This window comes from Hyperoodon ampullatus (assembly GCF_949752795.1).
Source record: "Hyperoodon ampullatus genome assembly, chromosome: 6".
Taxonomy (NCBI): Eukaryota; Metazoa; Chordata; class Mammalia; order Artiodactyla; family Ziphiidae; genus Hyperoodon; species Hyperoodon ampullatus.
In genome coordinates this window covers 117536380-117560409 of record NC_136919.1, presented here as the reverse complement: position 1 = coordinate 117560409, position 24030 = coordinate 117536380, and the positions used below count along the sequence as shown (strand labels likewise).

The window sequence follows — 24030 nt, the reverse complement described above, 5'->3', positions numbered from 1 at the left end:
TAGTTGCCCCTGGACCTTGGGCGACCAGGGACTGGGCCTTAGGCTGTATCTCAAAAGTTGTGAGCAGGACAACTCAGCCATAGAGCCATAGAGCTCTTCATCTTGCTGGTTTTCAGTCGGCCAGCAAACCAAGCTGCCTATACCTGCCCTGCCAACCCATCTCCCCCAGCCAGTATAAGAACCACCCTCCAGCCCCTGGACCTTTCTCCTGGGGCTCAAACATCCTAGGGTCAGAGTGCGTGGCTCTCTTTCTTCCCCAAGAAGTAGCTATGCCTGAGGGGCTTCTCAGTTAGTCCCCTCCCCGCCAGGGCCTGGTGTGACGCCTCCCAGCCCTCTGCCACATCAAAGCCCCCTGCCCAAAAAGTCCTGTGGCAAGATTCCTCCTGAGCCAGCAGAGGAGACTTGGGGCTGCTGGAGATCAGTGACCCTCTTGTAAGCAGGACCAGCAGAATCATTTGCGCGGCCCCCTGCACCATGACAACGCAGGGCCCCTTGTTCAAAAACTCTTAAGAATTTCAAGACTTGAGCAGTAGCTCCTCAAATCAATTGTGGGGCGGCAGGGTCCCGTGCTCATGAAGCCCGCCCTGCTTGGCTGGGTCCCAAGTGGATGGGGAAAATACTTGCTTAACATCCAGGAGTCAAGGAACCTGGGAGGCCTTCTAGTTCCACATATGGATGCTGTGTTCATCCCTAAAAACACATTTCTGTTTCCTCCCGGCCAGCAGGTCTAGCAAAGGACCACCAGGTCAGGTGGGGGTTCGGGAAGCCGGCATTTTGTACTTCCTGTGTTTTAGCACGACATCCCTCTCCATCGCACCCTCGTTATTTCTGACGCTGTTCTACTTCAATGGAGCCAGAGAAGTGGCGCGTGTTGAATGCGAAAGATTAACGTTCAATTGGGCAGCGGAACAGTGACGTTCTACTGGGGACGAGGCACCAACCAGGGGCGCAGAGCATCCCTCCATCTCTGCGGAGCTGGGCGCCAGCTGTGCACGTTAGTTCAGGCTCTGCCCTCCTGGGGGCGCCGTGCCTCAGCTCTGAGCCCCCAGGGACGGGGAGCCGGCAGCCGTGCGCGCCCGCACCCCAGGGTCTGTCTCCGCCGGAGCCTTCCGCGGTGCTGATACGCGCCCCCGCGCCCCCTGCCGGGTGCTGCCCCGGACATCCACCCGCCCGCACCTCCGAACCCCCTCCCGCACCGGCTTCCAGAAAGCTCCCGGTGCTTTCTACCACATTCTTTGGGCGTGAGTCATGCAGGTTTGCAGCCAGCCCCAAAGTGGGTGTATACGCAGCAGAGCGCTATAAATACGAGCGCCTCACCGTGCTGTGCACGCGGCGTCGCCAGGAGGAGCGCGCGGGCACTGCTGACCGGTGAGATGTCCCCACCTTTCTTGCCCCTGCGCAGAGCCTGGACGGGACTGATGAGCGGGCGGCGGGCGGGGGGCGGCACCCAGGCGAGGAGAGGACGGCCACTGGGAGTCACAGGGCTGTCAGAGGGGCGCTTTAGATGGAGTCGCGGATCCAGGGAAGGGAGGTGGTCGGAGCCCCATCACCAGACAGCCGAGCCGGGACCGAATCGCCGGCAGACAGGCAAGGGACTCCGGAGGCCCTTTGTTCATCGGCTCCAACCACAATTCTGTGGAGTAAACGCGGGATAGATGTAAGGATCCTCCTTTTGTAAAGATGTGGAAATTGACACTTGGAGGACTGACGCTGTTGCGTGAGGCCAGGCTAGTGAGTGGCAGAGCTGGCCTGCACTTGCAGCCTCGCTGCAGCATCTTCCTCGGAAAGGTACTGATCTCCAGGGGTGGTTGTCAGCTTGCGCGCATGAGTCATCTTGTTTGCTCGCGAAATTCTGGTTCTCTGGATTGTGTGTTTATAAGTAATGATGTTTTGATTTAAGTATATGTTGCAACCACTGAAATCCTACCCTTTCTGCTTCCTAATGCACCAGAGTACATCAGAGAAACATCACACAACCTCCATCAGACTTCAGACATCTGATTCAACTGTCTCATTTTATAGATGATAATCTGAAGCCTGGAGAGGTTTAGGACCATCTCCAAAGATGGACAGCAAATAGGTATCAGAATTGGGATTAGAGCCCAAGCCTTGACCTTCCAGAATTTCTGGACCTAATGAAAAAAAGAAACTGATTATTATTTTTTTTTAAGAGTGAAGCTCGGAATTTAAGAGTAAGTACAGATACGATCAAAGGATGCTCGCCGGAGTGTTCATGATAATAATAGTGGGAAATTACAGACAATTTAAATGCCCGGCCTCGTGGGATGGCAAAATAAAGTACATCAGAAAAAGGACTCTATTACACAGCCACAAAAGTGTGCTTTTTTAGAGAGTATTTGAAGACAGTGGATGTAAAGGATCCGATTGTATGCAAATGCATAGAAAAGAGGAAATATACCACACTGCTAATGTTTGCCTCTCGATGGTGTGAATTAACAGGTGAATTATTTTCTCATTTTTCTTTTTGGTTGAGTTTTCTGCATTTGGGGAGGCAGTTGGAGAGGAGCTTGGGCTTTGGGCTTTAAACCCTGCAGCTTACTAGCTGCGTGACCATGTCCTCCCCACGGCTTCCTCTGGGGAAAGGAAGGCCTTGGAGTGGCTTGTTCAATCAGAGCCGTTGGCAACCAGGTGCCCTGGCCAGGAGATAGGTGGGGAGGTGAGTCAGTGCAAAGGGAGGGCAGTTTGGCCGTGCAGCCACTGTTCTACTGTCCTTGGACTAGTATCAATATCACCTGCAAGCTTATTAGAAAAGCAGTCTCTGAATCAGAATCAGCATTATAACAAGACTCCCGGGTAATTCGTAGGAGCTGATCACATCACTGAGGCAAAGCCCACAGTCGGGGAGGGACCACAGGTGACCTTTGTGTACCTGCCTCAGTTCCTCTGTCCTTCTCCCAACACACCACCTCCTCCCGCTTCCCCGATAGATACTGCCAATGCCCATGATTGATCCTATGTCAGTTTTGAAGGAGTCGGAATTTCCTATGATTACATAAGACCCTTGGGTTTACAGAACACATTCCCATCTCTAAGGTCTCTATTAGGTCCATTTTACAGGTGAGGAAACGGAGGCTCAGAGATTTAAGTGACTTGGTGTCAAGGAAACAACACTGGACTGGGGTTTGGGAGGGCTGAGTTCTCATCCTGGGGTTGTCACCAGCTTGCTGCAGGCCTTGGGGAGCCCCGTCCTGTCTCTGGGTTCGGCCTCCCCTCTGAGGTGGAGAGATTGGGCAGGAGACAGGTCTCTCTCCCAGCTTGGAACTCGATGGCTCCCATGGCCCCCAGGCTCTTGGTGGGAGCTCCGCTGGGATTCCAGACTTCTCATCCAGAGCTCTTGCCTTTGGCTGCCCTGTCTCCCTTTTCCTCAGGACCCAATGCCCTGTCTTCTGGTCCCAACCTATTTCAGAGGTTCGTTTCTGGATTTCTCAGAAGGCTTTGCTATCGGGGGCCTCTGCTGGAGGGGTGTTTTCTCGCCAGCTTTCTCTCTCTGGCGTGACAAAGGCTCTGTCCCTGTTTGAGGCGTTTCAGGCTTCAGTGAGCAGCTAGGGCACAGCCACGCAGACCTGAAATAGCACCCTGGTTCAGCTGCCCGCTCACCGTCTCTGGGGAAGGCGGTGACCCGTTCTCTTCTCCCACGCTGCTCGGGAACCACAGCCTGGCTGCCTTACTAATTATGTCTCAGGAGAGACTTGCCTTATTAATATTCTCCCAAGGGTCCCGATGGGCCTGCCGAGCGGAGGGCAGCTTCTGGACGTGCATCATTTCAGGATGGGGAGACCCCCTTCCCGTTCTCTTAGGGGAAACGGACGAGTTCAGATGAGCATTGGGGTGAAGCGCAGTGCAGGGGGAGGGGTTTCTGTTTTGCAACAACTTCAGCTTCTGGGAAAGGGTCCATTGTGTAAGACCAGCTGGTCCAGGGCTCAGGGCAGCTAGCCGAGTGGTGGCGGGAGGACCTTGGCACACACGCTGCTGTGGGCTTAGAGGGACTGGCTGCGTGAAAGGGACCTGGCAGAGCAGAGTGGCACGTCCTCCCACAGGGACTTTTCCTGGGGAGGTTCCTTGCCCTGCGCCCCCTCCGCCGTTAATCCTTTGGCTTTGCCCCTCCCTCTCTGTTCCCTGAAGACAGCCGTCCTCCCCGCCTTGCTCTACTGTCATCCACGCTAGGGATGACAAATGGATTTATTTCCCTGTAGCAACCCAGAGGCTGTCACTGCCTCAGACCCTTGAAAAGCAATTTCAGGAGGTGTCGAGCCTTGGTGGGGACAGTGCTGTGATTGATTGGTGATGCCTGCTGTGGGCAGGATGGGTTGATGCAGACAGCAGGGGGCTGTCTGTGCTCTGGGCTGCAGTCCCCACTTTAGGGGGACAGCAGAGGCCAGATGAGTGACCCAGGAGAGGTGTTTTCAGGGTTTGTTTGATGTGAGCAGGTATCATCAGATAGATGCCCTTTCTGGATGCAGAAAGCACATGTGCCTTTTTTAGGCATAGTCAGCTATTATGGGGGACGAGGAGAAGGAGGAAGGAGGAGGGTGGCTCGGACCAGAGCCCAGTGGCTGTGACTCTGGAGTTCTCGTTTCTTCTATATCAGGCTGCTGTCCTGTGGTTCCTCCCCGGACCCACTTTCTTTTGAAGGGGCCCAGTGGCAAGCCTGATACTTTCTTGTCACTTCCCTGGGATAAAAAGTCGGTGATGCCAGCTGAGGGGAGAGCGGAGGGCAAGTCCTCGGCAGGGTTCCTGGGAAGCCGCACAGGCAGCAGGCTGGGCCCGTAACCAGCAGGCTGTCTAGCTGTTACCATGACAGTCCCCTGTTCTCTGCAAACAGAGGCGTGCTAGGATTCTAGAATTGGAGAAGGAGGCAAGATGAAGACTCTACTGCTGCTGGTGGGCCTGCTGCTGAGCTGGGAGAATGGCAGAGCAATCTCGGACAAAGAGCTCCAGGGTAAGTGACCAGGCGTGCCCTCCTGGCATGCTTCCCTGTGTCAGGGCCCCAAGGGTTAAGACCACCTTTGTCCTGTGCATCGGATCGGGTTTGCTCTGCCTGGGCCCCTCTCTCGCCGGCCTAGACTCCTTGTGGTCAGGTGGGCTTCCAGGCAGTTTCAGGTAGACCCCAGGCCCTTTCTGGCTGCTGCAGCTCGTTTGGCTATTCCTCTCCCCGTCTGCTTGGTCCGGCGTCCACACCTCTTCCACGAAGCTCCACGAAGCCTGGACCATTGGAGCCTCTGTGGATTTCCCCTTGAGTTTCCACAGCACTTACTACCTGTATCCACCACCTTTCCACCTAGAAAACCAATGTTCCGGCTTCAGGAAAGGCGGAATCGCATTCACTACGAGGGCTCGTCATCCCTCAGAGCCCAGCGGGTGGTTCCCCCTCTTCTGCCAGGCCTTGCCTGTCTTTCCTCTGCCCCACTCTTGTCCTGTGAGCTGACTGACTCTCTGGGGTAATAGTTCAAAACCCAAACGTTGAGCTCAGAGCCGGGCGGAAGTCTCGCTCCGCCCTCCCCAGCTGTATAACCCTGGGTAAGTATCTTTAGCCTCGATTGTGCAAAGGGGTGAAGACAGTGTCAAGAGTATTAAATAAAATGCACATGAAGTGTCCAGCTCAGCATTTGGCCCAGGATAAGAACCAGAGAAGCATTGGCTGTCACTTTCGGTACTTTGGTGACGTTGTCTCATTGCATTTGTCACAGGGTGTGGTGTCTGATCACAGTCTCCTTGAAGGATGGTGCTATTAAGTCACCTCTGTGGCCCTGTCACCTGACACTGCATCGGAACAACGAAGTTCAGATGTTTCCTTAAACTGCGTTGCAGAAAGACTTGTATCCACAATAACACTATTTTATATTTTGATGCTTAAACAGTTACGCTTCCAGGATTTTTTTTTTCCTTGAAAAATTTCTTCTGCAGCTGGGTAGGCTGCTTCTCCAGAGCTCCAGGGGCGGACTGGGTTGTCCCTCCTCTGGGCCGTGTCCGCTCCGATGGTTTGCATTTCTGAGCAGCTGGGTGTAATCGATTCTCTGGCCCTGGGTCTACAGTGAGCCCTGGGATGGAACCTGTGTCAGGGCAAAGCTGGGGCCCGAAGGCTGCCTGCCAAGGGGATCCCAGCCATGGCAGCCCCTAGGTCCACTGGCCTTTCTGACCATTCCAGCTGGTTCCAGGGTTATATCCCCAGCACCATCCCTTCCTCTGGCCTCATCTACCTCCCTGCTCTTTTCTTGCAGAAATGTCCACCGAGGGGAGTAAGTACATTAATAAAGAAATTAAAAATGCTCTCAAGGAGGTGAAACAGATAAAGACCCTAATAGAACAAACCAACGAAGAGCGCAAATCATTGCTTGGCTCCTTAGAGGAGGCCAAGAAGAAGAAAGAGGTAAGAAGAGCCCGGTGACCCCCCGCCTTGATCCACTGTGCTGGAGGGAGGGAGGGGCCATTGCTCTTCCGAATGCCCTGCCAGGTTACTATGGTGACCCGCAGGCCTTCTCCGGTTGTGTCAGCTGATACTGGGGCTGTGGTTAACAAATAGGGAAGGTTTATTTGCTTTTGAAAGCTTCAGGCAGTGAGATCTTGGATCTGGTTTTGTTACAAGCCTGGCCCAGGGCCTGCCGCCCAGATTCACTTCAGTAGATTTTTCTAAACCCAGACTATGTGCAAGCTCCAAGGCAGGCTTTGGGTAGGATCTGTCACTGTCACAGGTTCGGAGAGGGATGGCACCCTACCTTCAGGAAGCTTATCTAGTAGGGGCAGTACCTTTGGGGGTACAGCAGGCACATGCTGTATTGCCCAAGTCTCTGTAGAGTTCTGGACTACTTCGTAAAGAGACACCTAGGTCCAATGGTGTCTCTTTACGAAGAGGCACCACTGGACCTAGGTGTCTCTTTACGAACATACAAAGCTAAAACACTATAATTCAATAAGCAGCTTATTTAAAAAGTCAGTAGTGTCCTTCAGGGTCTCCTCAAAGCCTATTCCCACTGCCACCCTACCCCTAATGACAGAGATACTGAGATGGGGCCCCCTGCCACCTTCATGATCCCTAATGCATAGAGTAAAAGCATTATAACGACTCAGAAAAGTTGTGCGGTAAAGGAAGCACGTGTAACTTCATTTAATCCAAGTGTTTTCCAAATCGAATTGACCATGGAATCCATTTATTTTTTTCCTGATCGCTCGTAGCACAGTTCCATGGAAACCACTTAAGGAAATGTTGGCCTGGGTGCAGCTCTAACTTTCTTTGAAACTTAGTGCCTTTCTTGGCATCAGTATTAGTTCTCGTCCCACTATGAGAAACCTAGAGCCCGTGTAGAAGTGGCAAGTCTTGTTCTTGAATTTCTGCGCCTCTCATTGGAGTTTGATATTTGACAATCCAGGTTCTATGATAAAGCATATCAAGTTTGGAAAAAGGCTCCATGACTTCTTAGTTGAGGAATATGCGAACCAGAAAGAAAGGAATTGAGCAGCAGAGTTGATGCCTGTGCATTGGCCCAGTAGGAGGCATGGTGGCCTTCCCCATCTTGGACGAGGCGGGCAGGGGACACAGAGCAGGAGAAGATCTCACATATTCAGATATTCATAGTGTAGCTTTGCTTTGGGGTATGGATGGTCTACTTAATTCTTTGAAGAGTAATACACTCATTTATCAAGATTTTAATATAGAAAAGCAGAAGTTTTTCCATAACCCTTTTACCTAAGGACAATTCACTTAACATTTGATCTATTTCTTACTACATTTTCTCCTCTGTACCTTTTGGACAGTGGTTATACTCAAACTCATGAATTTTTAACATGAAAAATGCTTATTATAATATTTAAAACTTATTACAAACCTCCCCCGGAATGCTGTCCTATCTACCTTTTGTAGGTACCACAGTTTCCTTAACTTGTCCCCTAGTTTTGAGCATTGGGGTTGATTCCAGTATTTTTGTTGCCACACATGAATATTGTAACAGATATCTTAAAGCATATGGATTTTTCCTTTATTGCAGGAATTCCTTGGGATAGATTCTTGTAGAATTACTGGATCAAATGTCATGGTCATCTTGGAGAGTTTTGGTTGTAGTGGTGACTTTAATTTCGGAAGCTTACCTATTCCCGTGGCATGCCGGGGACCATGGTTGCAATAGAGAAATAAGATTCAGGGAAGCTTTGAAAGATGACATTTAAATTCCAGAAGTTGAGACTAGAAAGTGGGGTATTAGCGAGAGGGAAGTCCTGGGGTAAAGACTGTAAGTGCAGCATCAGAGAAAGGAGCTGTCCAGATGGGCTCTAATGGCTGGAAAGGACTAAGGAGCAGTTGGATCTTGAAGACGAGAGGACGTTTAAAGCCAGATGGGGAGGGAATTCCAGGTGGGCAGATGCGGGAACACGTGAGCCAGAGCAGGGGTGGAAATAAGCACCCCATGTGGCCAGGTTGGGCCAGGGGGCCAGCACCACTGTGCCTGCTTGGGGAAGGGGAAGCCGTGGTTTCTGTTGCTAACCCAGCCTGGGTCCTCCTGTAGGATGCCCTGAATGACACCAAGGATTCTGAAACAAAACTGAAGGCATCCCAGGGGGTGTGCAATGAGACCATGACGGCCCTCTGGGAGGAGTGTAAGCCTTGCCTGAAACAGACCTGCATGAAGTTCTACGCACGTGTCTGCAGAAGCGGCTCGGGACTGGTTGGCCAACAGGTGACAAGGGGCCCCGCTTCTTCAGCACAGCCTGGGCTCTGGTTGGGCAGTGAGGAGAACTGAATATGCTTCTTTGATTCTGCACCTAATTCCAAGTGTGGGGATTTCCCCATCAAGCATTTCTCCCGCACCAGCTGGGTGTCCTGCAGTTGAACTCAGCTCTGACTCTGTCTACCCAGAGACAGCGTCGGACCCCACGGGCTCATCAGGGCTCAGTCCCACAGGACGCCTCCTCATCCCCACCCCCAACTTCAGCCGCTGATCACAAGTCCAGGTGGTCACCTGTGTTTCTGATGGACTGGCTGTAGATTAGAGGTTCCCATGACCGCCTCCTTGGGTTCAATTAATTTGCTAGAGGAGCTCATAGAACTCGGAGAAACATTTTACATACTAGATTATTGGTGTGTTATAAAAGGTTATAACTCAGAAACAGCCAGATGGAAGAGATGCCCAGAGGGAGGGATGGGGAAAGGATGGGGAACTTCCATGCCCTCTTCGAGTTCAACAGTCTCCTGCATCTCATTGGCACATGTGTTCATCAACCCAGAAGCTCCCTAAGCCCATCCTTCTGGGTTTAATGGAGGCATCATTACATAGGTACGATTGATTAAATCATTGACCATTGGTCATTGATTCAAGGTCCAGCCCCTCTCCCCTCCTTGGAAATCAGGGGGGTGGGGCTGAAAGTTCCAACCCTCTAATCCTAGGGTTGGCTCCCCTGGCGACCAGCCCCCATCCCTAGGTGCTTTCCGAAAAGTCACCTCACTAACACAACAAAAGACACCTTTATTGCTCTTATCACAGGAAATTCCAAGGGCTTTAGGACCTCTTTGTCAAGAACCAGACCAAATATATATTTTCTTATGATAAATCACAATATCACAGCTTCATTTCACATGCTGGATGCAATTGATTAGTTCTGGCTGCATTTGGGCCCAGAGCGCTGTGATCAATTGGTAATGTCTGCTATGAGTGCAGTAATGTGGAGTCATGAAAAGCACCTGTGCCAGGTATTTGCCATCTTCGAAGACTCTCATTCAACAATTATTAGCTGCCTAACGTAACACATGGCTCCACGGTATGGCAGAGCCCTGCATCCACTTAAACAGAAGGAATTAAGAATTTTTAGTACCCTATTATTGATCCTCCCTCCCCTGCGGGCCTTGCTCAGCTAGGGCTCATGAATTTTGCCCTTTCCAGGAGTCCCATCAGTTGGCCCTTGGCTGAGCAGCCTTGGGGATCACCAGTGGCCAAAGAGGACGGCAGACTAGTCTCATGTGACGGGCCCTGTGACTCTCTTGGCCTCGCAGGTCTTCCTAAACTCTTCCCCTCGGGGTCGGCAGAATGGAAAGGCACTGACCTGGACAGTTCAGAGATGGGGAGCCCGTCCCAGCCTGGCCTTCTGCCGCCTGCTGTGACTCTGAGTTGCCCTGGGTGCAGGCAGGAGGGGCCGGGCCTGGCCCGTCTTGACAAGGGGGAAGCACCCCTGACTGTCCCCTGTCTCCTGTCACAGATCGAGGAGTTCCTGAACCAGAGCTCCCCCTTCTACTTGTGGATCAACGGTGACCGCATCGACTCCCTGCTGGAGAATGACCGGCAGCAGGGCCACGTGATGGACGTCATGGAGGACAGCTTCAGCCGTGCATCCAGCATCATGGACGAGCTCTTCCAGGACCGGTTCTTTCCCCGGAAGTTCCAGGACACTCAATACTACTCGCCCTTCGGCTCGTTCCCAAGGGGATCGCTCTTCTTCAATCCCAAGTCCCGCTTCGCCCGGAATGTCATGCCTTTCCCCTTGATGGAACCCCTGAACTTCCATGACGTGTTTCAGCCCTTCTTTGACATGATCCACCAGGCCCAGCAGGCCATGGATGCCCACATGCATAGAATTCCCTACCATTTCCCGATGGCGGAATTCCCAGGAGGTTAGAGGATGGGATGGGAACTCACAGTTCATTGAGATGCTAACCTGTTAGATGCTCAGAACTGTAGCCGGGGCTTGGCGTGTGTCATCTGAATTCCACCCCCAGAAACCTGGGGAGGGTGCTCTTATCCTGGTTTGATGGGGAGAAAACTATGACAGGATGGTAAAGAAGCAGGTCCAAGGGTTCGCAGCTGATAAACTGGGAGCCGGTCAAATCTAGCCCTGCAGGATTCGGAGTCTGTTCTTTAAGTGTACCAAGCTCCTTCCAGCAACTGGAGGACATGACATTGACTATTTCCTCTAGAGAACTAGACCCCTTTGTCTTGGAAACTCAGGTGGCTTTATGTGGACGCCATGCATGTATTGGCGACAAATTATATATCAGCTCATGGTACAGTTAAGAAAGCTGTTTGTGGCTGTAACCTTAGGGTCTGGTAGAGAATGGGCACACAATGAATATATTTTGAATGAAGGCACTCTAACATGGACACGAGAAGCCAAAACTTTCAGAAGGGATTTCCTTCATTGAACCAATAGATACTCGTTGGCCAACCCCATCTCCTAAATGCTACAGTTTAACCGGCACTGGGCTGTGGCTTGAAACGGATTGGAAACACAGGAGGGTATTGAATTGAACAAGGAGTTTACTGCATATCCATAAAGGGGGGCTCCCTGTGTTATAAGGAGGTTCTAAGGTGGATCCTATTCCTGCCTTCAAGGCGCTTGCTGTCTGGCCTGGGGAGAGAAATGAGCCAGACAGAATGCAGAGCAGAACGGGTTATGATGCCAAAGAGAAGTACGAGCAGGCAGGAGATGTGCCAGCAGGTGGGGATGGTGGGGGAGGGGGCCGAACCCAGCTCAGGGGGCCCTGGGGACCACCTGCTGGTCCCGCTGCAGGGAGCCCCGATCCGAGCCTGTGTCTGCAGGCAAACAACCAGAGTCCAACCTGCTCTGCCCGCAGAACCATGTCAAAGGGCCAGACAGTAGTGTGGAAGGGCTCTGGGAGATCGCGGTGGTCCATCTGTGTGTCAGTCTGTCTGACTTTCCCTTGTGTGTTTCCAGAAAACAGCAGTGACCGCACCGTGTGCAAGGAAATCCGCCACAACTCCACGGGATGCCTGAAGATGAAGGACCAGTGTGAAAAGTGCCAGGAGATCTTGTCCATGGGTGAGTCGGGGGGCCCCGTGGTCTCTTGTGTCCTCGGGTCTCCATCACCTCACTAGGGCGGCTTTTATGGACTCAGACGGATGGGAGTTCAAATGCCAGCTCTGCTGCCTTCCAGCTGTGACTCTGGGTGGGGGAGTCCTTTGCCTGGCTCTGCTTGGGTCCCCATCTGGGGTCGCGGGTTAAGATGAGGGGCTGTCCCTGAAGTCAGGAGACAGAATACAAGGTGCTTATCACAGGATCCAGCTCACGGTTAGCAGGCCGACGGTGGCAGGAGCTGCCGTGCTTTTCCAAAGAGCTGCCGCCATCCTTTGACTTCCGCCGGTTTGTCTGTTCCCAAGGGCCAAACCTGGTACACGTCCTCATGTTTTGCTACAGACAGTGAGAGTTTAGGCAGTGTGGATTCTGTTAAACAAACTCTTCCCATGTGTGTGTTACTAAACACCCTTGTAAGCACTTTTAAAACATTTACTCTTTTCCCTGGAATAACCGGGGTGGATACAGTTCTCATCCCTGGCTTACAGAGCAGGAAACTCAGTCAGAGAAGGTTTGGTGACCTGCCCAAGATTACACGACGCCCTGGGGGCGTTTGTGACGTGTGTTCCCAACCAGTGCTGCTGTGTTCTCTACCCTGAACACGTGGGTCTCTCCTAGTGGTACCCTAGCTTCCCGGCAACTTTACCTTTGGTAGGTTGGTCCCTGAGGCAGAGGAAATACCTCCCTTCCGCTGTTTCCTTCGGTTTTATCAAGGGGGCTAAATTCTTCTTACTTGGAAATAGCACCTATAAAAGCCGCGAAACGTTTCCTGGCCCACAACAGTCTATGCTCGGAAAAAGTTCATTGTTTCCCTTGTACCGAGCGGATCGATCTTACGGCTTTGCTCTTAATACTTTTTGGGTTTGCCCGGGCAGGCCTTCAGAGTCTAGTTAAATATTCCTAGTCTCATTGCTGTGATTTTAGAAGCTACTGCAAACGAAATACAAGTGCTGTAAGAGGCTGATCTATGAAGAAGCGAGAGGTGAGTACACAATCTCCTGGGTTTATCCCATAAAATACTGTGATTAGAAGAGTGTAAATCACACCGTGAGAAAGTCACGTTAGGGCCAGAAGAAGAGACCTACAGATCCCCAAGCTCAGATTGGTGCCCCTGGCCCTGATCTTAATGTTCACTGATCACAGCTTCCTGAAACAGTGGTTTTCTTTTCTACATTGAGGAAGACTTATGACATCTTATCTAAGGTGCTTGCAGCCATTTGAGCATGTGCTGCCCGGGACCTCCAGACTGGAATTTCACAACTTCGATACTACTGGCGTTTTGGACCAGATCCTTCTTTGTGGCGGGCTGTCCTGTGCACTGTGGGATGTTTAGCAGCATCCCTGGCCTCTACCCACTGGAGGCCAGTAGCCTCCCACCCTCACCCCAGTTGTGACACCAAAAAGGTTTTCAGACCTTGTCAAATATCCCTGGGGACAGCACCGTCCCAGGTGAGAGCCACTGCTCTAGACTGCTACCCAGTTCTCCATGACTGTCCTTATTTTCATGATTCCCTGGTAAGAAGAGTTACGTTTCGTCATTATATATCTTTTTCAACCCAGTTTATTGTTAATGATCCTATGTCTTGCCCCACCTGACATTTATTTTAGTAGAAATCATTACAGCCACCATGGTGAAGTGTGCAAAGAACTCCCCTGACTTGCTTGGGTTTGATGTGCTCTTTTGGGGATATTTTTCAAAAATCAAGGGAGAGAAAAACAGTAGTTTTGAGAGAGAGAGAGAGTGGGTAGTTTCCAGCTCTTATCCACCTGACAACCTGCAGTGGGCACTTGGTGACCAAAAGCAATGAACTTCCCTGCTCTCTGGTGAGCTTGGCGACCAGCCACGGTGGGCAGGTGGGCAAGCCTGGATGCCCAACCCCAGGCTACTGTGCTCTGTGGCCCGAGGGTCCTGACCGGCTCTTCTGCTACCCAGGCTCTTGGGGCCAGAATTTCCAACTCTATAGATATAGGCAAGCTTGGAGAATTTTCCAGAGCCATAGACTCAAGAGTAGGAAGAGCCCAAGTTGAGGAGTTAAAGCCCAGGGTTCAACATCCTGCCCTCAAAAATCGTTCATCCTATGACTTTAGGCAGATGATTTACCGCTCTGGTCCTCAGTTTCATTCTTGATAATACTTAACGTCAGAATACATCTGACTATTAGAGATCACGGCTATCCAGAGCGCTTGGTGGTGCCTGGAACATAGCAGGTACCATGCAAATGGCAGCTACAAGTAACATCCACCGTTTCCTGAAATGACTAATGGAGGGAGGAGGGCAGTGAGGTCTGAGAACGTGGAGCCCTGAGGTCCGTGCTTCTTGAGGTGTGGGCAGTGCCCCTCATTGCTGGTCCCCAAGACAGGGTCTTGCACCCAAAGAGAAATCAGTGATATCACTGAGACAGTTTAGTCCAGCTGACATTGTCTCCCAGAGCCAGACTTTCTCAATGAAGGCTGCGCGTGCTGACTTACATTCAGGGCGAGCCGTCTGTTTTGTCTTGGGCTGCTAGCGAACGCTTGGTGGACTGGAGCTTGGAGTAGCTCTGCCTTAGCTCTGCCTTAGGTCCTGGCTGCGTGAACTGGTTGCCATTTGTTTTCATCCCTTTTTAGCTCTTCCTTCACGTTTCTGTCGTTTGTCTTTTTTTTTTTTTTTTATCTCCGGGCAGACTGTTCAGCCAACGACTCCTCTCAGCTGCAGCTGCGCCAGCAGCTGAACATGTCCCTGCAGCTGGCGGAGAAGTTCAGCAAGCTTTACGACCAGCTGCTCCAGTCCTACCAGCAGAAGATGCTGAACACGTCCTCCCTGCTGAAGCAGCTGAACGAGCAGTTCACCTGGGTGTCCCAGCTGGCCAACCTCACGCACAGTGACAGCCAGCACTATCTCCAGGTCTCCACGGTGAGTCTATCCTGGCCACACGCTGAAGCTGGGCTCAAGGTGTTGTCTGGAGCTCATGTGATCCTGCCCCAGGGCTGAAATGGGGTGAAGACGTTCAAGAGGGCTTGTCTGCTTTTCACTGAGCATTTGCCCTATGGCAGGAAACAAAAACCTCAGGTCCAGTGGTGCGTGGAAACCTCATCACTCAGCGACGTGGAATGTCATGAACCCATTTTACAGATGAGGAAACTGAGAGGTTCAACAGCTTACCCAGGTCTCCTATCTGGAGGGTGATCACCTGGGTGTGTGTTTGAACCTGTCTGCCCTGCTGCAGAGCTAGTGCTCTTTCTGGGGAGCTGCCTTGCTGCCCTGTCCTGCCTAGGATGGCTCATGAATTGGCCCATCGTTCTCCTCCAGTGATAAGAAGCTTCCCTCTAGCGCTGGGAACCTTTTCTTTTTCTTTCCCTGATTCCTCTTCTACCACTGCGTGGCCAGTGGCTCCTCAAAGGAAACATGTTTTACTCGGTGGGGCTCCCCCGGGTTGGTCCTTCGTGAATGATATTTACACCCACAAACGAGGGTCTCTGAATTAGGGCATTTCTGTTCACCAACTTGTATAGATGTCGAGGTCAGTAAAAAGCAAAGGGGTCCACTGATCTGAATTAAGCCTGACTTCAGGTGCCAAATGAGTCCGTGTTGATTGACTGTTCTTTCCGCCCTCTCCTGACTTCTCTCCTTTTAGGTGAATTCCCACAGTTCCGACCCCAGCGTTCCCTCTGGCCTCACTAAGGTGGTCGTGCAGCTCTTTGATTCCTACCCCTTCCCTGTGATGGTCCCACAAGAAGTCTCCAATCCTAAGTTTATGGAGACTGTGGCAGAGAAAGCGCTACAGCAATACCGCCAGAAGAGCCGGTGAGTGTGCGAGCCTCACCTGCGGTCCCTCTGGGCCCAGCAGGTCCCTGGGGACTGAGAAAAGGGCAGAGGACCTGGCCTGGGAATTGCTGCTCCGGCAGCCACAGCGCAGGCAGGAAGCCACGAAGTTACTGGAAATTTTCTCCTTCCTTTGGAGGATGTTTCTTCTGGGTTGATAAGAATTGGAGTGTTGGTTGCTGCCTCTCCGTGAATATCAGGCCTCAACTTCCCCTCCCCGCCTTCTTTTTCAGGGAGGAGTGAGACGTGAACGTTGCTTTTCCAAGTATGGGGGTGTCTGCGTCCAGCTGCCCCCGCCATGAGCCACAGTCCCCTCTAGAGAGCTCTGCACGTCACCAGCTGATCAGGCCCTGGGCTCGAGGCCCTCCTGACCGCACCCAGCTTCTCCCTCTGGATTTGCACTGTAATGCCTGCATTTGCTGATCACGGGAAGAACTTCCCCGCGTGCCACTAACTCAATAAACCGCCTTGTAATCTGAATGCTCTGCTGTGTCCTCTTTATGCTATTTTTGTTTTGTTTTGTTTTTTTTTTTTTTAATCTCCCACACACCTTCATTTGGGTGTGGAAGAAAACAGGAGAAAAGAAAAAGCAATGGCTAAGATGGTATATTCTCATAGAGTTGAGAATAAAAGGAGTGGGACAGTGAAGTTGACCCAGTTCAAAGATTTCTTGCTTTTAGGAAGAGAGATGTTCCCTATAGCCAGCTAAAAATACGTTTCTGAAAACTGAATCTTTTCCATTCCATTATAAAGCAGATACATATTCTGATGGGGGGGGTGATACCCTGAAGGAATACATTGAAAATTAGCGTGCAGAAGGGGTAAAAATAAGGCATACCAGTTATTTCCATACATAATTGATATTTTCCTTATGGAAAAAGTAGTCCCCCCCAAAACAAAACGAGGTAATTTTCTTTTAGTTGTAAGAGCCTAGAATCCCTGAGGCACCTTCTTGACCGTGGCATTGATTGGCCACTGTCTGTCTATACAAGCCTTATTTCTTTCCCTCAACCCCAGGAATTTCTCCTCTGCTTGGGTTTCTCGTGATGACTATTCACCCCTCACTCTGAAACGTAGCTGGCCTGCAGGACCCTACGTTGCCAGCAGGTGGCAGTGACTCACCGCGGTACTTCACATTAAGAAGCCTCTCCATTTATGAATCTTCTCTACAGAATTCTGTTCATCAAATACACTTCAAACGGAAATAAAAGCCAACTGGATGCATCCCAGGTTTGTAGCAAAGGCCACATGTAAATTAAAAGCTTAAAATATTCTTAGTTTACCATTCCTTGTTTCTCCTTTCTAAGTTATCAGCAACCCTGCCACACAAGCAACAAACTCTATGGCTTAGTATATGTCCACAGAAGCTAGTACTTTAGTATTGCTATCAAGGAAGTTCAGAGTAAAGTCAGGGTGATTCACTTAAAGATATACCATAACCTTAATTAGGGTTATGGTTCAGAAGGCATTTGCTAAAATGACCATAATTGTAAATTATATATTACATAATTGTCACAGCTTATGTTTCAAAAATTATTTTCTGTTTTCCATTATGTTGCTGGATGCTGGCAGTCATGACACCAAGTTGTTGCTTCTTTTTTTTTTTTTTTTTTTTTGCGGTACGCGGGCCTCTCACTGCTGTGGCCTCTCCCGTTGCGGAGCACAGGCTCCGGACGCGCAGGCTCAGCGGCCATGGCTCACAGGCCCAGCCGCTCCGCGACATGTGGGATCCTCCCGGACCGGGGCACGAACCCGTGTCCCCTGCATCGGCAGGCGGACTCTCAACCACTGCGCCACCAGGGAAGCCCTGTTGCTTCTTTTTTTACACAACCTCCTTTGAACTCTCCTAGACCTGCCCCTTAAAATTCAGAGGCTAAAGCTGACTCGGTTTCACTGGGACTCCCTTCCCTCCCCCCTTCCTTCTTTGCAGAGTGGCCTGGTTTGAGGGTCCGTGGACGTCCCTCCATCCCCAACAGAAGTTCCAGCCTGAGGCCCCAGAAAGTCCGAGGCAGGAAATGAGATGTTGGTTTCTGGCTTCTAGGATCCTTGCAGCCGAATGGGAGAGGGCTTGATCTTCTGAGAAGAGAGGGCTTGGCCCCTGCCTGGCAAGGGGACTGGTACAAATCCACTGTCAGCCTCTATGCTGACACTCGACAGCCTTCTGCCAGAAAATTGTAATTATGTATCATCTCTGATGAGGTGCAATGACCCCAGAGTTGTGCCGTGTGCAGCTTGGGCAACTGTAACCAGCAGCCCTGGGCCAATCACAGTGCTCTAACGCCTGGGCCAATTGCTTTTGTGTAATCCCATCGGGTCCCTGCAGTTCCCCTCAGGGCAGGGGGTTATTTTCCCCCTGCACAGCACAAAGGCTTCCAGGAGTAGCCTTCATTAGAGAAGTGCCCTGTAACAGGAAGGCCTAGAGGGGAGAAGACCCCACCGCAGTTCCTTGTGACCCACAGAGACTACAGGCGGGGACCCCGGCTTGCAGCCCTGCACTGTGAAGGGGTGGGGAATAGGGGAGCCGTGGGAGCCCGGAAGCCCCGCCAGAGTGCGCCGAGCAGAGCTCGCCACCTAGTGGTGAGGGTGGGCTTGACAGGGGCCACTTGGCTAGGGCTTCCCTTCCCCCAAAGGCCTCCAATTAGTCTCCTTTAGGCATCACCTCCCCTGGGGTTACAAGGTCACAGAGTCACAGTTGACGGGATTGGAGGCCAATGCTCACCACGGAAGAGAAACTTTGTCCCACCCCAAGGGCGCGGGAGGCTTAGACTGCTGGCAGGGGCCTAAGGAGGACACAAGCACCAAGTTCAAGGCTGGCCCAAGGACACCGTCCACTTGTCTAGGAGGAGAGGAAACCACTTGGTAGTAGCAGCCGGGTCAACAGACCAAGCAAGACCCCGCCTCACCTCAGAGGAGCTTGACCAGGAGCGAGGACGACGGGGTCCAGCGTGGGACCACGCCCCCTCCCTGCTCTGCTCAGAACGGGAGGAGGGCAGCCTGTGCGCCCCTCACGTCCTCCAACCCTCCTCCCCTGATGCGGGAGGCGAAGAGTTTTGCTTTGGATGGGAGGGTGACGTTCCATGGAAAACTTTGGATCGTTGTAGTAAGTGTGACCTTTTCAGGAAGAGAAAACCCAATCTGCATGAGCTTAAGTGATGGGAACAGCGGTCAGAGTGAATCAAATTGTTTCACGTTTGTGCCTCCAAAGCAATCGAAACTCCACCATAAACAGATTCCCGGAGTCACATCCACAGCTGAGCATGAGGTGCAGACAGGAAGTGGATGGGGGAGAGGTCACTGGGAGTGCGGGTGTAGATATAATAAGGACCATGTATCTGCAGTCATGCAGAATTGGGATCAAACCCAGGTCTGATTCTGGGGTCCATGGGGCCCTCGCTGTCCAGGCTCCCACCTTAGGATCCTCTCTAGATCCAGCATGTGCCCGGGGTTTTCTCGCTGTGACAGGATAGCTTGGCAAACCCAGGAGGTATGAAATGGATCTAAAGAGAGCTTGAGAGGGACTCGGGTCTGCAGAATTTATTAATAGAACTGATGATTACCAAATCAGTCAATATGATAGCAAGTGAATGCCAGGCCAAGTGGAACAATTTAGGAGGTTCATAATGAACTCTCTGTTTGCCTCTGGGATATCTCAACCCCTCGGTCAGAATCCTCCCGGAGGATGACACTGCACAGGTTGGGGTGGGGTGACGGCCGTTGGTCCAGCGCCTCCCGCCCTGCGCCCACCACTCTGAGGCCTCGGTCAACAGTTGCCTCCAGCCAGGTCAAGTCCACTCCAAGGTTGGGGAAGGGGACTCACTCAGGCTAGGAGAGGGAATGGAGACAGTCAGCACTTTACTTGCCCTCATCTGTTTGTTGCCTCCAGCACCAAAGGAGTAAAGATAGCAACCTTCAGCTGGGACCAGACTTCTCCTACAACCTCCGCTTGATATCCAGACCCTTCGGAGCCCAATTCAATAAAAACGAGCACCTGACCCAGGCTGACCGCCACACAGGCACATCACGGCGGTGTGGGTGACGGGTGGACCAGTTACTCCAGCTTCACATCCATAAAGAGGCTTTTGCCCTCTTTAGGAAGGGCTTCGTGCACAGGTATAAAATCACAGAGATGCACTCACAGCACCGAAGGAAGGCGTTCATTCCCCAGATTCAAGCCTGCGACCCCTCCCCAGCCCACCTGCCCAGAGTGCACAAGGTATCATTCTTTTTTTTTTTTAATTAAAAAAAAAATTTTTTTTTGGCCGTGCCCTGCGTCATGGGGGTATCTTAGTTCCCTGACCAAGGATGGAACCCCTGCCCCCTGCAGTGGCATCTTGGAGTCTTAACCCCTGGACAGACCTCCAGGGAAGTCCCAAGGTATCATTTTTTAAAAGAGCAATTATCTGGAGCCTAGTGTAACATTCTCTCACTCTGTGTGTGTAAAAACATCCATTTATGGATGTCAAAACTTAAAACAAACCACAATTTTGATAACTCTTTTTGGGAACTTTCTAGAAATGTCTGGGCCGCTCTTGACCCTGCCACATGGGGAAAGAAACTCAGGATAGAAACGAAGATAAGCCAGGCTTGGGTATTTAGTGCAGCTTCACTCAGACACTGCCTTGTGTTTTTTCCCCCTTCGTTCACGGGTTCCTCACGGAACTATTTTTCGTAGTTATTCTTCGTAGCTATTTTTCCAGCTTCCACTGCCCCATCCTTGGAATAACTCCTGCCTTGGCCTCATTTTAGTGACTGGAGACCTATAGGTAAGATCTTCCTAGTAGCGGACCCAGAGACACCCCTTCTAACTGTGAAACCTACCTTTGTGGAGAGATCTCTTCCCTCTCGGCACTGCCCCTCCTCCAGGGCGTCCCTGGGGTTTGCTCCCTTCTCTGAGGCTTTCCTGGTCGCTTTAGAGTTTGGGACTAGCCAGCTTCATGCCTGTAGGTCAGAGGGGGACGCTTTGCCCCGCCTGCGCCCGCACCTCGAAGGATCCCGACAGCTGCCACCAGGGGGCGGCATGAATCCCTGTTCCGGGGCTGACAGCGGATGCGGACCTTGAGAGAAAGACCAGAGTTGCGCTCTGGCTCCGCTGATGGCTGGGCTTCGCTGCCCTCTCTCCCTCCAGTCAGGTGACCCACCCACCTCCCCGTATCTGTCCTCTGGGCCCAGCCCCTGCTGGTGGCCAAGTTGACTCTGCAGATTTGGGGTTATCCCCATGCAGAGACGCCTACAATTGAAGTGAGGGGGCATCTGGCTTGGCTTTTAAATGTCCCACATCTTTGCATTTGGGGAGGCTTTCTGAGCGGTGGTGCATCCTTCTGGGACCCTCAGAGCTCACCCGGAGCCCTCCCGTTCTCAGCGGTGAATTTGTGGCGTGCTGGGGCCAGGCGGCCGCCCTGAGGGGAGGAGATGTCCAGAGTTCACTCACTCTGCTTGATGAGATTTATACAGTTCCTTCTAGCTGGTGACCACTCACCCCAAATTCAACTCTGAGAGCCGCTCACGGCCCAACAGCTCTGGTGCTGTACTATGGTTTAGTTTCACACTGGCCCAGGGGGACCGCCTTCCTCATCCTTCCAGCCGATTCCTTAGCTGACGCCGGCAATCACTGTTCGCTGTTAGAAGTACAGGCTCTGAGCCTCAGCACCCACGATTTTTCTAGTCCTCTGAGATGAAGAGAGTGTGTGCCACTGCGGCTCATGCTACCTGAAGCTTGGACCTGAGGGCATTGCTGGGAGAGACGAGAAGCCAGTCAGTGGGAACCTGGACCAGCAGTGGCCAGGAGGAGGCGAGGCAGGAGAGAAAAGTGGATCTGGATTTGCGATGCCTTCAGAAGCCCGATTTATGGCTTCAGTACACAGTGGGTATCAAAAGGACTCTGCAAGGAGAATATTTTTGGGGGGAGGATGACCTTCAGGCATCAAAAGATCTCGAATCAAAGGAAGAGTAAATTATATTCATCAAAAGCCTGATCCAGAAAGGGAACCTGGGTTCTCTGGTAATTAGAACGTCTATTTCCAGAACATTCTTTGGCCTCAGCATTCCAGGAACTGAAGTTTTACTGAACCTCAGGGTTTGGGACTTAAGCCATTGCACCGTGTGTTCCTTAATGTCTGTACTTCTCCCCCTGGGGTAGATGTGAGGTGCCATAAAAGCACACAACAAACATGGCACTCCTGCCTTGAGCGGAAATGTCGTTTAAAGATTTGGAAAATAGAACATTACTCAAAAGTTTAAAACAGAATTACATAATGAAATAGAAGGCAAAATTCATAGATTTTAAAAATTAAATTCCAGCTATTGAAAATATAGGGCTTCAGGATGTACTTTGGTTTACTGGCACTGCCTTTCCTAACTTGCTATGTGACATTGGACAAGTATCCTCACCTCTCTGAGCCTCTGTTTCCTCATCTGTAGAACATGGGAGTGACTCGGACTCCATCATTTCCCAAGCCTCAGGATTTAGCCTGCCATGCTTTTGTTTGTATTAACTTCACCAATCCATCTCTTTCCTTATGTATCAGTCAGGGTCCTCCAGAGAAATAGAACCAACGTGTAGGTTTGTGTCAGACTGATTTCAAGGAGTTGGCTCAAGCCTGAAATCTGCAGGGCAGATGCACAGGCTGGAAACTCAGCCAGGAGCTCTTGAGACAGAACTTATTCTCCCAGAAACCTCAAGTTTTTGTTTTTAAGGCCTTTCAGTTGATTGCATGAGGCCCACGTACATTTTTTTTTTTTTTTGTGGTACTCGGGCCTCTCACTGTTGTGGCCTCTCCCATTGCGGAGCACAGGCTCCGGATGCGCAGGCTCAGCGGCCATGGCTCACGGGCCCAGCCGCTCCGCAGCATGTGGGATCTTCCCGGACCGGGGCACGAACCCGTGTCCCCTGCATCGGCAGGCGGACTCTCAACCACTGCGCCACCAGGGAAGCCCCCACGTACATTTCTGAGGGTAATTTCCTTTAGTTAAAGTCAACTCATGGTAGATGTTAAGTGTATCCACAAAATACCTCTTTCAGAACAACACCTAAGTCGGTGTTTGATGAAACAGTTCAGACTGTAGCCCAGTAAGTTGACACATACCTACTGCCCACACCTGGTGGCAGTGAGTGGGGCTGGTTTCATGGGTGCTTGGCCTGTGCAGTGCTCAGAAGGACCCATGCTTGTTTTAATGCTCTGCTGTCACCCTCCTGAAATTCTCTTTTTTTTAGTTGAAGTATCGTTGCCCTCGTGAAATTCTTAATTGCTTTGTGCTGGGCCCTGTGAATTACACAGCTGGTCCTGCTGAAGCGGTAGTTCTTACCCTGGAGGCCGTGGACTTAGGTCTTAAGCCAGCCTCTCTGGGGAAGTTGAGTCCAAGTGGACTGGCCAGGTCTCTGTGGCTGTACCATTTCCCTAACACTTCATTACACACTCCCTGGTATTGCTATTTAACGTCCTCTGCACATTAGTCTTGTTTCCCTGAATTTGAATACAAATTTCTTTACTTTTATTGGGGTAAAAATATATATAACATAAAATGTACCATTTAAACCATTTTTCAGTGTACAGTTCAGTGGCATTAAGTACATTCACTTTATTGTGAAACCATCACTACCATCCGTCCCTGGAATTTTTCATCTTCCCCAACTGAAACCCTGTACCAGTTAAACACTATTTCCTATTCTCCCTTCCTCCCAGCCCCTGGCACCCACTGTTCTACCTTCTGTCTCTGTGAATCTGACTACTGTAGGTACCTCATGTAATTGGAATTGTACAGCATTTGTCTTTTTGGGACTGTCTTATTTCACATAGCAGAATATTCTCAAGGCTCATTAATTGTAGCATATATCAAAGTTTCCTTCCTTCTTAAGGCTGAGTAATAGTCCATTGTATGTATATTCCACAGTTTATTTATGCAGTCGTCCATCAGTGGACATTTGGGTTGCTTCTACGTTTTGGCAACTGTGAATAATGCTGCTATGGACATGGGTGTGCAAATATCTGTTTTGAGTCCCTGCTTTCAGTTCTTCTGGGTATGTGCCCAGAAGTGGAATTGCTGGATCATGTGGTAATTCTATGTTTAGCTTTCTGAGGAACTTCCATACCGTTTTCCACGGCAGCTGCACCATTTCATTACATTTCCACCAGCAATGCACAAGGATTCCAATTTCTCCATGTGCTCGACAGCACTTGTTATTTTCTGTTGTTATTATTGTTTTGATAATAGTGATCCTAATGGGTGTAAAGTGATATCTCATGGGGATCATTTTCATTTCCCTAGTGAGTAGTGATGTGGAGCATCTTTTCATGTGCTTACTGATCATTTGTGTATCTTCTTTGGAGAAATATGTATTCAAGTCCTTTGTCCATTTTTTTTAAGGAATTTTGCCTTTTTATTTTATTTATTTATTTATGGCTGTGTTGGGTCTTCATTTCTGT

General features: G+C 50.9%; 1 protein-coding gene across 1 annotated transcript; it reads left to right on the top strand.

The window, feature by feature from the left end:
• The first annotated feature begins 1348 nt into the window (after positions 1-1348).
• Positions 1349-16090, top strand: CLU (clusterin). Its single transcript, XM_079706996.1, has 9 exons — positions 1349-1368; positions 4844-4960; positions 6240-6388; positions 8514-8684; positions 10198-10609; positions 11671-11775; positions 14472-14701; positions 15423-15592; positions 15844-16090. Exons 2-9 carry the CDS (start codon positions 4882-4884, stop codon positions 15851-15853), a joined length of 1326 nt encoding a protein of 441 aa, XP_079563122.1. The 5' UTR covers positions 1349-1368; positions 4844-4881; the 3' UTR covers positions 15854-16090.
• The last annotated feature ends 7940 nt before the right edge of the window (positions 16091-24030 follow it).

Excerpts from the sequence above, each read along its gene's own strand:
- CLU (XM_079706996.1), top strand. The coding sequence starts at position 4,882 with ATGAAGACTCTACTGCTGCTGGTGGGCCTGCTGCTGAGCTGGGAGAAT. Across the intron at positions 6,389-8,513 it reads AGGCCAAGAAGAAGAAAGAG|GATGCCCTGAATGACACCAA; the intron begins GTAAGAAGAGCC and ends GTCCTCCTGTAG. Across the intron at positions 11,776-14,471 it reads CCAGGAGATCTTGTCCATGG|ACTGTTCAGCCAACGACTCC; the intron begins GTGAGTCGGGGG and ends ATCTCCGGGCAG.